The following is a 13421-nucleotide window of genomic DNA, read 5'->3' on the forward strand; positions in this document are numbered from 1 at the left end:
GAGGGGTAAGAGAGAAACTAAAAAAATATGTCGGAGCGAGGTGAAGGAGGCACGAGGAGGGATCCACGGCCGGGTCGGCAAGGAAGCCCGAAAGAGGAACGTGGAGGTGGCCACAGGGGTCTGCAAAGAGAAGAGCGACGGCATGGAGAGAGCAGAAGAAGTTGGGGGCCATCGGAACAGCCCAGTAGATTACGGGAAGCGGACTACAGATGCACTCTAAGTGGGAGAGGCAGGGGATTTAGAGGAGGCCAAAGGCAGCAACGTTTGCCAGAGTATCTTGAACGTGCCCTCGAATCGACAAGGCAGAGAAAGGGCCAGGTGCTCTGCAATGCCTGGAGCATGCACCTAGAAAGTGACCTGAAGGCCTGGGGTTATCCCTTGAGCATAAAGGAAAGTGGGACTGGGAGACCGGTAGGTGCGCGTGACGCCTTTTTAACCTAAAGGAGAGTGGGACTTAAAGATTGGTAGGTGCACGTGACGCCAACCGAACTATCCATAGCGAATACTGCCAAATTCTTCTAGGCCAAGTTCGTTCCACTTACTCCAACACTATCTTGCGTCAACAGGTTGAGGAAAAGAAGGAGCGTAGAAAGGTTGTGGCTGAGCTACTCAAATCTCTAACGGGAACCCAGAAGCCGCTGGCCGGCGAGACACCGAGGAGGGTTGTGTCAAGAGGGGCTCAGCACTCGGAATTATTAAGGTGGATTATCGTCTACTCAGAACGCATAAGAGAGCTTATACTTGACGAACAAACACGTGAGGTTGCTGTACGAGAAGGAGAAGCTGCATCGAAGGTATACAATGTTACCTTTGGGGAGGAACGGCAGGTGAGTCGAGCTTCATTAGGACTGCCTTGGGCTTAACTGCACACCGACTTTCTTCTCATTCCGTTAGCGTGAGAAAAATCAAGTCTTCGCACGTGATAATACATTGTAAATCCATGACAGTTCTATTCGTGTACCGTGGAGTACAGACATTGATCAACTGTCACTGCATATATGCACCGGCCAGCTTTTTTGCATTCTGCTGCCGTATAACTGTGTTCGGTGATCAGTTGACGGGCCCTAATTGGCGCTTCTACTTCGTTGCGGCCATGATGATTACGTTGGAGGCAGCGAATTTCCGAAGGGCTCTGGGCCAATCACAGTACATTAAACTAGATACGCGTACTCTTAGAACTGATGCGCAGCTCTACGGCATTGATGCAACGCTGATTCAAAGTGAAAAGGGTAAGCTGTCCACAGTGGTAGTCTCAGTGCTTTTGCTTGGCTAGTCACTCTCTGCATATGGCTAAAACTTATCTCCATTGGAGAGAGCCGTATCACTGTTTCACAGTAAAGCAACATCGAACAACTTAACAGGTGCGCAAGCGCCCCTAGCGATACCAGCCAATAACTCCCTTCAATTTAGCCTCCGTGACTGATGATCCATATTCTGCACTTATCTCGTTGTTGCAGCTTGGCTTATTAAGGTGAACCGGCACGACCGCAAGCTTGAGCCTGGCCTCCTAGAAGATCGCCTGCGGGAGATGGACTATCAAACGGCCAGGATTAAGTACAGAAACCGTCTTTGCGTTGCAGTGCATAAAGGAAATATTTACAGAATTGTAGAAGTGACGGACACAACGGCCGACCGCGCGACCTTTGAAAAAGGAGGGGCCACGATTAGCGTAGCGCAGTACTTTAAAGATGTATACAACCAGAATGTTGATGGAAAACAGGTGGTGACAACAAAAGAAGCTCGCGGAGGTTCGAGACTATGTTACTTACCTGCCAACCTTTTGAGAGTCATTGCACAAGCCCCGCAGGTGAGGTCGTACGCGCCCACCCTGTGACATTGCTTGCGAGCTGTGCCAACGGACCTCAAAAGAGCACCGGAATACTGACACTGACACACACACACGCCGAAATCCCTGTGAGCAGTGGTGACGCGAAAATGTAAAGCTGACGCCTGCGGCGCGACTGTTTTAGGCGATAGGAAGCTGCCGACCTATTATGAGGCCTAAGAGCGCTCAGGAGACCCTAATCGAGTGCACGGAGCTAATGAACAGCATCCTCCGCATGCCGGCAGTGAGAGAACAAATGGCGGAGCTAAAGTTGCGCATTGGTGATGATAGCGGGCTCCCAGTGGACATCCAGGAGAATGTACGTTGCAGCGCATGCCCTGCCACGTGATTGGCAACCAATAGGGAGTTTAAAGAAATTATTCTGGGTGATTGTGCGCAAGAAGCTGTATTCGACACTTGAACATGTGTACTTTTGAGTAATACGCAGATAACGAGTCTAAAAAGGCTCATAGAAAACTCTCCATCCTTTGGGGAGCCCAGGATCTCGTGGGGCGCCAAAGAAAAAGAACATCAACAAGACACATACGTAGACCTATCCCCAGATTTCCGTGCCCGGCTTTGCAACAACCTCGTACGAAATTTCTGGAAGTGCCGACGAGACATCAGTCCCACTAGATGCAGGATGAGGGGTATAACCACATGCCCACATGCACCAGCTACTCCTTGCAGGTTTCGATGGCTCCTCCACAGTGCAAAGCTAAATATTTATGTGAAATTTCTTTTGTCCTTCTCCTCAGGTTCTACGTCACAAAGTTCCCTTGAGTGGTCGCTGGATGCTGGTTGTCTGCACTGGGCGCAGGGAACACGGTAGTTCTAGAGCAGTAGAAACTATCAATAATACAATCGAACTCACACGCCAGAGGTGACTACCCTTTAATGAAGAAGATAACTGAAACTGTTCGCACTCCACTAAAAGTACCCTTAATTGCGAGACAAGCTGGGGACTGTGCGTGGTTCACCAAACAGCCATTTCGCGTGCAGCCGAACCCGAGAGCATCAAAAAGTGAACATTTTGCGTGATTTATTTCCTGGATGTGATGCTCTGCGTAGCTGCAGCGCAATCGTCCGGCACCAAGCCTGGTGCATCCCAGGATAGATAATGAATAACAAAAACGGTGCACAGATTAAAATGTGTTGGGCGTTTAGAATTCGCTACAAGAATCAACTGGTGGTTGACATGGAAGCTCCTGCCTGCTGCGAGCACTTTGTCAGAAGCGAGCAAGACTGGAAGAAAGGAAGGGTAGAACGGACAAAGAGAAGTTTGCGAGAACTTTTTAGTGAAAACAGGCAGTATCTCCGGGGGGCCATTGTGTTGCTTGCATATGACTCAGATGAGGTCAACAACAGAGTGCGAGTGGCTGCAAAACAAGTACGCGCCCCGAAAGGCCTTGCGGCACATTAGGTTTGTCTATCATCTCACAATACACGTAAGGTGCCCGTGCTACGTAACGAAAACAGGGCTACCTCTGGTATCTTGCTGGCCCCCTTGTGCGAATGTGCAGGTGTCACTTCAGTTAGACTTTCCTATACAATGCTGCAAGCTGCAGACTCTTCAGAGTTTTAAGAATAGACCTGACGATAAGTCGATGAATATGTGGTGGAACGTATACCTACAGTTCCAGACGAAGATCACTGATGATTCAAATCATGCTGGAGTGCCTTGGGCTGCCGACCAGCTGCTAGCTCCGCTAAGTGAGGGAATCAAGAAGGTGAGTGTAGCTGCGTCATGTGCATGTGGTAAAATTACCCTTCTTCCTTGCATTCTGCAATTAGTCAGGTGAAGAACCGTGCTGAGTGGTTACCTGAGGAGCGTATGTGTGTATAGTTTCAGGTTTCTGAAGTAGTAAGGGTGATCGGCATTGCAGTCAATTCATTCGGGTATGTATGGCATCGGCGCATATTTAGACCTTCAGCACATCATACTTAAGCTAGGCTTCGAAGGTAACCCAGTGCCAGGCACTGAATTGCCTATCATTTCAGTGCATCTGAAGGCTGCACCAATGCATCTCTCTCCAGGCTGCTAGCCTTTACTCCGGAAAGTGCCTTTCGCTGCGAACGTTTCGTGTCTTCAGGCCACCGAACGCACGCTGCGGGGTTGTTGGCATTGTCGGCGGAACAAACATCGAACATACTCAGTTTGTCAGCCACATTGGAGCGTCTTCGCCGCATAACTACCGTGCTGGAGTCATAAGGGACATGGCTAGGCATTTTAAACTTTTCTGGGAAAAACTGAACCTTAGGTTCGGCGATGGAAAGATTAGGCGTGCACCGGTTCATCTCCTTATATATAGATCGTCTCCCAGCGGCATTTCTCAGATAAGGGACGTTCTGGCCCACGAAGTAGGAGCAATCAGAAGAGTTGTTGATGCTGACCTAGGGAAAATCGAATTTTCTCCAGAAACGTGTGAACTGACTGTAGAACATGCAATGGCAGCCGCATTCCCGGATGCAGAGTTTGCAGTGACTGTGTCGGTGTGTTCGGGTTCTGCCATGCGGAGGTTTGCTGGCAAAGCGGAAGCACTGGGACAATATGCATTGCCGGAAGCTCAAACTCTGAGCTGTCCAAGAGCAATTCCCGATTCAGAAGGCCGATACATCCTTCGGTTTAAGCTTCCGGAGGATATGGTGCCTCTCTACAGACCTTTAGGTTTCATAGTCGGCATCGTTACCTTCCCTGAACCACAAAAGTTCCAGGTATACACTCAACTCCAAGTGTTTGTACTATGTGGTGACTATTATGGAACCGGTAGATTGCTGCTCATGCCACCTTCTGCTTTTGAAGAGGCATCAACATAAGCGCAAGCGCGACAGCTTTTTCTCAAATTCCTTCTTTCTTTTTGATAGCAGAGCTGAACCTGAAAGCCTTTCTTCTAATTTTGCCCTCCTCAGTTTGAGCGAAGAGAAGATGAGGAAGGAATCACACTACCGGAGGACCATCCTATTCTGGTATACGCTAGGGCGAATTCCAGGTGGATGATCAAGACGACGTTATTGTTTTCAGCATCGGCTGATGGCTCCAACGGTCAGCTTGAGAAATTCATCGAACGCAGTCTCTCCAAATATGTGACGCACAAACATGCGCGTTTTCCAAGCAGCCACAGTGAATGAAAGTGAGGAATGCACGTGGAAGAAGAGGCAGCACCAAGCGCTGGCACCAGCTTCCAGTTACGACTGTAATGCAGAATTCGGAGCATCTATTGTCTCTGTGGATGGAGAGGTTGCTGCGGAAGTCAAAATCGTCGGTAGCGGGCTAAATCCCGGAGACATCATCTACTTAAAGAAAGCCACAGTGCATCAGATTTTTCAGGTACATTTGCTTGTAGTTGCAGTGCAAGCTCTACAAATAAAAGAGCAAATGCTGCATTTCCGTACCCGTATAAGCATCACACTGAAGTTTTCTAATCCTTCCCACGGTTTGCAGGGGTAACCGCCATAGCTCTAGATTCCCCTGTGCAGTCTGCGGAATGTGTCAGCGCGTTTTCATTAATGTTTTGGTAAACCCGCATCGCCCCGCCAACCCAATCAAGTTCTTCATGAAGGGAAGAGAAGGGGTTCAAGGGCTCCCAGTCGGTTCATACATTGATAGGTTAGCCTCTCTCCAGCGTAGCCTTGATCAGGGGACTACTGCATTGCCAGCATCTCTGCTATGCACGAAGGACTGCTCGAGAAGTGCACCACACTTTATGCCCTTGTTCTCCGTTGCTGCTGTGGTGCAGTGGACCTATCACCCCGGTGCTTCCAAATACGGAAACCCTCGAAGAGAAGTTCCTCATTGGGACAGCTGATCCAACCCGAGGGTCTCCTTCTGCTTCCGAATTTCATATTGTGCAAAGTAAGGATAAACTCTGTTTTCCCGCAGCTGACGTCGACAGGAGCCTGGAGAATCAAGAAGAACGATGCCTGGCAACTGCTAGAAGGGCTTACTGGTAGCCAAACTTTTACTGTGTGAGGCCAAGTGGGGTGCTTGGCTTCCTTTCTGTGGGCTTTCAGACGAAAGTGATTGGTCAAAACAATACCTTGCTGTTCTTTCGTACAAGATGTGCCACATGTACTACAACTGGGCTGGTAAGAAGTTGGCGCAAGCAGTATTCCTGCCAAACAATAAGGCGAAAACACCCAAAGATGAATGCTAAGATGATTTACTAGCATCCTAAACTGCAACTCATGCTGCTATTATCTTGCAATGCGTTGCTTCTCTGAAAGTAATGGCTTAAATTTTCGTCGATCCTGCCCACTTTTGTGCGTAAGGGACTGTCAAACACCCACACCTTCTTCAGATGGCTTTGGCAATCGTACGCCAGCATCAAATTTACGTAGCTTCGGAAAGTGGATTCGGTCTTGAGTCAGAATTTGCGCTTGAAGAAAAGTTGGAAGCGAAACCAGTCGCAGATGCGTCGGAGTCTCCAGAAGAAGGCGAAGAGCAGCAACTCCGGCAGCGTGTACAGAGGCGGAAGCAGGAAGTGGGTTATGCTGCTGTGGGGCTTCATCATGCACACAGAGAGGCACTAGAAGCTGAAGAACGAGATGCAGGCCTTGAAAATCTGAAGGAGCTCAAAGCGAATCTGGAGAACAAGCAGAGTCGCCTCATGACCACGGCATTTATGCTCTAGCAACGCAGAGCTGCACGCCCGCCAATTTACCCGTTAAACAGCAAGAGTTTCAGCCGCTTGCGTGCTTTTTTGGAGATGGGAGACCTGCGAGCATGCTATATACTAGATGCAATCACATGGAGTTCATAATACACTGCAGCTTTTTCACTTGTTAACCCCATGATTGAGTTCTAGGTAACCCTTTCTTTCTGTATAAAACGCCGGATTGCTGCGCGTTTTCTACAATGTACACATAGTCTCAGGCCTGCGAGGGCATGGTGAGCCCAGTTTTAGTTCTTCTTCAAGAGCACAAGCAGTCATTGCCGCTACTTCGTCACGGCCGTCTAACTCGACGAAGGCCCACGCGATGTCTAGATGAACCAAACGATGCGTTAAACAATCTAAACAGCCATTTTTAGAACACTGGCCCAAGAGATGTTTCTAAAAAATTGATGTGTGAAGCACTTGCGTGGAAACGTCGGTCTTGCACGCATTCTGTTGTAGCATAATGGAGCCTCCATGTGTAGTTGCGGAAGTCTAATGCAAGTCTTCTCAAATATCATAGTGAATTTAAACTATGGACCAGCAAATGGCAACGATTCACCGGTTTGACACGAACACACGCAAGCCCAACCCTGTGGCTTACGATGGCTGCCATGTTCCAGAATGCCACCCAATTCTGATCCAGCCCAACGTTTAGAATGTTTTTTACGAATAAAGATAGCTTTTGATGTATGCTTGAGGCGCGTAGTCTGAACTGTGTGGCGTGAAACGGCTGTCTAAATTCTCGCAAAAGCGCAGTGCTTCTATGTTTGCCAACGGCATTTAGGGCTCTATTCCTCTAAAGTAACTTTCCAGAGCAATTTCGGGTGATGACGCAATGCGAAATTTGTGATAGCCTATCTCTTTTTACTGGCTTGTCTTCCTACCTTTCGCGAAGGCTGGAAGGCGCGCAGCTTCTGTGTCATCGGGCTTTGAAGTCGTCTGCATAGGTTTGGGCCAGCCATGCAAAACTAACAAGTACTGGGCTTCATTTAGAAGCAATATTGAGAGAGTAATTCTAAAGCTCGCATTTTTGAGGAATATTAAGGTACAGCTTTCTTCCGCTTGTCTTTTTGGGAACAAGGTCTGCAGCACCTTCGAAGCGTCGGCGGCGGTCCAGTCCGTGTGGGGCCCAACGCATGCAAGAGTATTATTCTTCAGTGCTCTTTTTAGCTCCTAATCTTTCCAATGTTAATCATTCGCCGAGACATTAAAAAAATAGCATACTTTAGAAGTCCCTAAAGTATGTTTCGTGGCACTTGATCGACACTCCGCAGCCTCCCCACGCCACCTGTTCCTCTGAAGTCATCGTTGCGTGAGCTTTGGCCGTCTTTCTGAATACCTTCGCTTCTTTATGTGAATTACATTGTAGCCAGCGCTAACCGCGGAGTCCGCTGCAGGCTCGAGGAGTGGCGAAGTACACCGACCTCTCCAATGCTCCATAAGCATCGGCAGAGATCGGTGAAATCGCCTTTCCTTTGCATTTCACGCCCGTCAGACTTTTTTTCTGCACATAAATCCAAAATTGGCACCAACAGCACCCGAAAATGCATCAGCGGCACCAGGAGGCGGAGCCAATTTTCAGGGAAGCTGCTGCGGCGGTCCTGGCGCAGTGGTGAGCACGTGTAGTGCCTGGCCTTTACGTTAATCACTGCTAAATACACAATCTGCAACTTAAGATATGACGTGTCCCAAGATACAATGCTTCAAATGCCCAACTGAAACGGCCTCTGTCTCCTTACTGTTGCCGTTCGGGCTGCAGGACACTCCTCAACTTAGCCGTTGAGCAAGGATGGGGTGGAAGGGATTCACATCGAAAGCGGCAGAAGCTGTATGAAGACCTCATTGCTGAGTTTCGCGAGAGTGAGATATCACAAAACCCGACTTCTCATGCTCGCGCCGTAATGCTCTGCTGCTCGCAGCAGCCGAAGCTGCAGTTGCGTAGGGACTATGGGACTGTAGCTGAGCTGGAGTTGTGCAGACAAAAACGTTGACGTGGAGGACTTGGCATGCACGCTTTCAGAGAGGCTCGCAAGCGATTTTTCGGTCTCAGTTGAAGACGACAGCGACGTGAGGGACTCAGAAGAGTAGTTCACAGTTACCCAATGTTAAACCTTCGCTTCAAAGATCGAGTTGTAAGGGCCAGAACCACACAGAAGACGAAATTATTTTTGTTGGATACACTACTAGCCTGCAGACGGCCGTGCTGTTGCCACTGTGTTCGCGTCCTCTGCTCAGTTGGAGGTGGCTCAGCTGTTGGTAGATTTGCATGAGCAGATCAGCCGGGGTTGCTTCGACTTAGCTTCCGTAGTGAAACAGCAGCAGAGTCAGCGCGCGACTTCAAGCGCAAAATCTCAGTGTGGGAATGCTCGTGAAGCTGAAGGTGAGGGGGCCAGCACCTACACGCAGCACCAGCTGGTGCTGCATGCATGCCTATTTCTGCCGCTTCAGTCATACAATTTGCATGCTATCCAAACAAGCAACAGTGCCTGTGCTCGCCGGGCGGAACAGCACTTCGTTCACAGTAGCTTAGATTCTTACATCTAGCACTTCTCCGGGCAGCTTCACGGGAATGTGGTGCTGCCGACGCGGGTGCTGCTGCTATACCAGTTGGTTCTTGCATCTGTCTACAGGTGCGTGATTCTTTTTCTGCTGCTGGTGTTGATTTCTTCAGCTGACTGTAGTATGAGTGAGGGCAGTGACGCTGAAGGGGAGATAGAAGACCTCATGTCATCTGTGGAGATCGCTCCGAGCCCAAACGAAGGCATCGGTACGCATTTTTTTTTGAAGTGCTGAGAGCCTCGGTTCAGGATTCTAGGATCTAGGAATGCAACTATTTTTATTGCTTTGTGGTGGCTGACACGAAGCAGTGATGTCCGACATGAAAACGGTGTGAAGTTTCGTGCGTTTGCGGTATTCGCTCTCAGCTTCAACACGCTCCCGTCAAACAGCAGGAGCAACAAATGAGCTACAGCCAGAAGAACACCATTCGGGAGCGGATGGATGGACAACTGTACAGGCAGGGGGACGCAGGAAACCTCGCTAAAGTCGTTTTCGCATCACCTTTTGTTCCGGGGTTCACTGCAGCACTTTTAGAAGCCGTTGCAGTGTATGCAGCATGAAAGCGACGTTACGACAGGTGTAGCGTGAATCCCCGATTCTTGCTGCTTGGCGTGCCGCAGCATAATAAAAGCCGACTTTTAGTAGCTGTGTGGCTACCAATGGTTTGGCAGTGCCCTTGAGGGCATGCCTAATTTCGTCTTTCGTCACTTATGCATGCTTCTCGAGCTACGGTTTGGGGCTTAGTTCGCCAACACTGTAAAGGTTGAGAAAGGGGCAAACTCAAGTATAGGAAGGCACCAGAAGCATTACTAGACTGGTGTTTACGTCGAGAGTTTATTTTTCATAGTGTTTAGCAAGTAACGCTCATTATTCAGAAGAACAGTGCCCGAAGTACATCTGCGGCGTCCCCAGGATCCAGGAAGAAGCTTCGCTGCTCGCCGGCCCAGCAACCAAGTTCTGTGGCTGTGGCAACGATCTGAAAGGACAGAGTAAAGCACAGTAACGCACAAAAAGTGAAGCGACTCAGTGAAGCACCCACAAGCAAGTAGTGCAGTAGAGAAAGAGGAAACAAAATAATGATAGACGGAGACTGAGAGACAGGCAAAAGCAGGAAGGGACAGAGATTCGGACAGCAGGAGGCAGAGAAAAAGATTTCGAGGTGTTGTGTCGGAAGAAAGGCAACTGCGCAGATGTTCAACGGACTTGAGTGACTCTCAACGCAGCATATATTTGGGGAAATAATGCTACTGAGCAACAATCAAGTCGACAGGCATCCCAAAGAGTTATGTTTAGCACGCATTATACAGTGCAGTCTTTTATACAAGTCAGAGTGGAAGAAGTGCCACTACTGGGCTTACTACACACTCAAAAACTACTGCGAAAATTTTGAAGCAGCCTAAGCCAGCGTGGTTGTTCGGACGCTTCGCTGTTTGTACCTGTGCAGGCTGGGGACGTGAAGCAGCTGTTGCTGCTGCGGAGTCGGTTGGGGAGTAAAGTAGTTGAACCCAGGCCTCAGACGCCTCCCAGTGCGCCTCACGCAGAGATTTCCACAACGAGTGCATGCGGTTTTCATACCTACAAGAGTAGCCGCAGCAACACCACCAGCACCAATGAGTAACCGCAGCAACACCGCCAGCACCAATGACTTGGCGTGTAGCGAGGAGTACCGGTGCAGGTAGTGGTGGGAAGCAGGGGAGCAACAAAAGTGGCACGGCATTTCCTGTTAGTGTCGTATGCAGTCTAGTAGTCCCTACTCTTTATCTTCTGTAGTTTCGTTCTGTTCCTCTGCTTTCTTGCAAGGACTCAAGAATGCTTTCAGCTTGGTTTCAGTTGCTTGCAGACGAACGGGAATGGTCTCCCCGCGTGACACCTGCAGGACAAAAGCACCCGTAACAACTTCAGCACCCATAGCTTCTCCGACTGCAATTTATGCGGCATCCTTAATAGCAGCACATGGCGCAGCTCCCGAAACTGCTGATTAGAGCTCAACAAAAGTCAGGCCCACGGTACTGTGGCAGGCGGCTCAACACACCTGGACAGCAGGGCTATTTAACCATTTGCGTAGTATGCACGCGCATACTTAAATTATGTGGACAGAAGAAGGGGGCTTTGGTATTTTGCCGTTTAGTGATTCACTTAAACTGGTGCACTTATGCCTGGGGAGAGCAGCACTAGAGAGAACACGAGAAACGGCAACAGCAGGTGCAGAAGCAAAAACGTGTTCCCCCATAATTCCCCCCTCTTGGGCCGGCTCTAAAAACCCACTGGCTGGGGAGGGAAGTAGACCATTGCCTGCTTCCAGGCTTGTGTGTAATGCACATTGGCTCTACTGCCAGCAGTTGCATCACCAATCACTGCTCCTCCAGGCTCCTGCTGCTGCTGCTGCTCCAGTATCTTCCTCACGGAAAGGGGCTGGGTGGACACCGTGTATTTTCCCATGTCAAACTCAAACCATATCCCGAGGGCATTGATAATGCCGCTGCGCTGGGCTTTGAAAGTGACGAGATCATCGGCTTTTCGGCAGCCTCTATTATTGAAGCTTGCCAGTGTCTCCGGACCTGCAGCAGTACCAACAGCTTCTTGTCCGTTTTACTGCATTACAAGATCGCAACATTTTTTCAGAACATGCAACAGCACAAGGGCTGTGCCCTGGGTGAGTCTGAATCGCAGTAGCAGGCAGCAGCACAGGAGCTTTACAGCAACAGCGGCAAAAAATCAAAAATCAACCATATCGGTATTACCCAGTGCAGTCTCATACGAAGCTGCGCATGCTCTTGAGCAGATGCAGAAGTTGCATAACAAATAAAATCAAGTAAGACACTCGCCTAAAGCAAAGTCACACGATTATGGCATGTGCTTACTACAGTTTGCACTCCAAATATTTACAGGGTCGCTTAATAGCAAAAAGTCTTCCTCATCAAGGGACACCTCATAGTAAGTTCCTTCCTCAGCTGTTGCAGCAGCAGCTGCAGCATGCCACACTTTCGCCGCCGCTGTTTCCACTGCAGCGTTATCTCCTTCAGGCTGCACGCCAAGTTGCAGCAGCGTGGCCATTACCCGCACTCCCGACAGAAGCATGTTGGAGTCCTTTCTCCTGAGAAGGGCCTAAACCAAGCCAAATGCAGCAAGAGCCGGCACACCTGGAACAGCAGCAGAAGCACTGCAAGACTCTGGGTGCCCTGGGCACCTGTGTTGATTTGTTCACACTGTGCAGCTGCTTCTACGTGGTGGACTGGCTGCCTCGCAGCTGTATGCCAGCAAGAGTGATTTGAGGCATATATAGCCTTTCCTGGCTCATGTGTCTGCATGTATCTTTTCTGCCAGTTCAGTTTCTATTAAAATTGTCTCTTTTCTGCGTGGTCGTGAGTCCGCAAGTTACTCTAAGGTGGATGTAACGCATGTGTTCTTTCTGCACCATTTTCTCATATTTCACGCGCAGACGTCGACTTACCCGCGAGACGTATTTAGAAAGAGCGTAAATTCCTCCTCCAACTCCAGCGTTATCAAGACCAAGGGAGGCAAGCAATGTCACAGGATACTCAAGCCTAGACAGAGCCCCTGGAGTGCTGCCAATATGATCTTGCTGCTGCAGCGCCACCTGCAGCTGCTGCTTAATATCCTCTCCCGGCTTCATCCGGTGCGCCTCTGCAATGGCAAGAAGAGCGGTACTATCTTCGGCATCTGTAGCAGCAGCAGCAACAGCAACAGTTGAACACCACGCCGAATCTTGCTGAGCAGCATTATGAATGCACATGATCTGATCGCTTGATCGCAAGCCTCGGTTTGGCTCTTCCATTATTATGTTCCCCTCGTGGCCCGTGTTTGACTTCAGGCGGAAAAGCATTAAGCCCCTTGTACCTTCTGGTGGAAGCAAAGAGAAGATGCTCGTCTGTATCACCTTTGTCGTGTCCTTTAGTTTCGCTCTGTGCTGCAGTGAAGCCCCAGTGGCCTTGGATTCTTTTGGAGGAACTTCGACGCTTTGCGTTTGCTGCTTCTGGACCGTTGCTGAGGCCGTTTTGATACTTTCTGAGAGCTCTTTGACAGGGCGCCAGCCACCTCCGGCTGGCTGCGTGTATTTTTGTCTGGAGTGGTTGAACGTATTCTGCGCCACACGCATTGGACAAATCCACACTGACAGCCAGTACGCCTTGCATTGAGCAAGTATGAGCCCACAAAAGAAGGACATAAAGCCAGAATAGTTTAGGACACAAAGAAGTGCAGAACAAAAGTGATGAATGCACCATCATTGGGAGTTCGAGCTACAGGCTGGCAGGGCGACAGTCTAACGAATTGTGTCAAGATAGATGGCCTAGGCTCAAGCCCAAATAGCTCTGCAATGTAGAACACACCTCGGCGTTCACAGCCAGCAGCTTTTGGGTTAT

At 49.5% G+C, this 13421-nt stretch overlaps 3 protein-coding genes across 3 annotated transcripts; 2 read left to right on the plus strand and 1 right to left on the minus strand.

Moving 5' to 3' along the window:
- Positions 1 to 27: 27 nt before the first annotated feature.
- On the plus strand, positions 28 to 6456 carry ENH_00062980 (hypothetical protein, conserved; the record flags this gene model as incomplete). The annotated part of the gene is made up of 17 exons (XM_013577206.1): positions 28 to 411; positions 567 to 827; positions 1055 to 1229; positions 1458 to 1807; positions 1971 to 2144; positions 2274 to 2417; positions 2584 to 2708; positions 2993 to 3215; positions 3463 to 3555; positions 3678 to 3724; positions 3919 to 4540; positions 4736 to 4868; positions 5029 to 5153; positions 5320 to 5432; positions 5563 to 5678; positions 5837 to 5911; positions 6095 to 6456. The coding sequence occupies 17 exons, from the start codon at positions 28 to 30 to the stop codon at positions 6454 to 6456; spliced, it is 3522 nt and encodes a 1173-aa protein (XP_013432660.1).
- Positions 6457 to 8024: 1568 nt separating this feature from the next.
- On the plus strand, positions 8025 to 9523 carry ENH_00062990 (hypothetical protein, conserved; the record flags this gene model as incomplete). The annotated part of the gene is made up of 6 exons (XM_013577207.1): positions 8025 to 8092; positions 8240 to 8340; positions 8459 to 8547; positions 8716 to 8860; positions 9152 to 9247; positions 9405 to 9523. The coding sequence occupies 6 exons, from the start codon at positions 8025 to 8027 to the stop codon at positions 9521 to 9523; spliced, it is 618 nt and encodes a 205-aa protein (XP_013432661.1).
- Positions 9524 to 11292: 1769 nt separating this feature from the next.
- ENH_00063000 (hypothetical protein, conserved) lies at positions 11293 to 13156 on the minus strand (the record flags this gene model as incomplete). The annotated part of the gene is made up of 4 exons (XM_013577208.1): positions 11293 to 11597; positions 11901 to 12144; positions 12491 to 12769; positions 12938 to 13156. 4 exons carry the CDS (start codon positions 13154 to 13156, stop codon positions 11293 to 11295), a joined length of 1047 nt encoding a protein of 348 aa, XP_013432662.1.
- Positions 13157 to 13421: the final 265 nt, after the last annotated feature.

This window comes from Eimeria necatrix, genomic scaffold (assembly GCF_000499385.1).
Source record: "Eimeria necatrix Houghton genomic scaffold, Enh_scaff55, whole genome shotgun sequence".
In the NCBI taxonomy this organism is placed as follows: domain Eukaryota; phylum Apicomplexa; class Conoidasida; order Eucoccidiorida; family Eimeriidae; genus Eimeria; species Eimeria necatrix.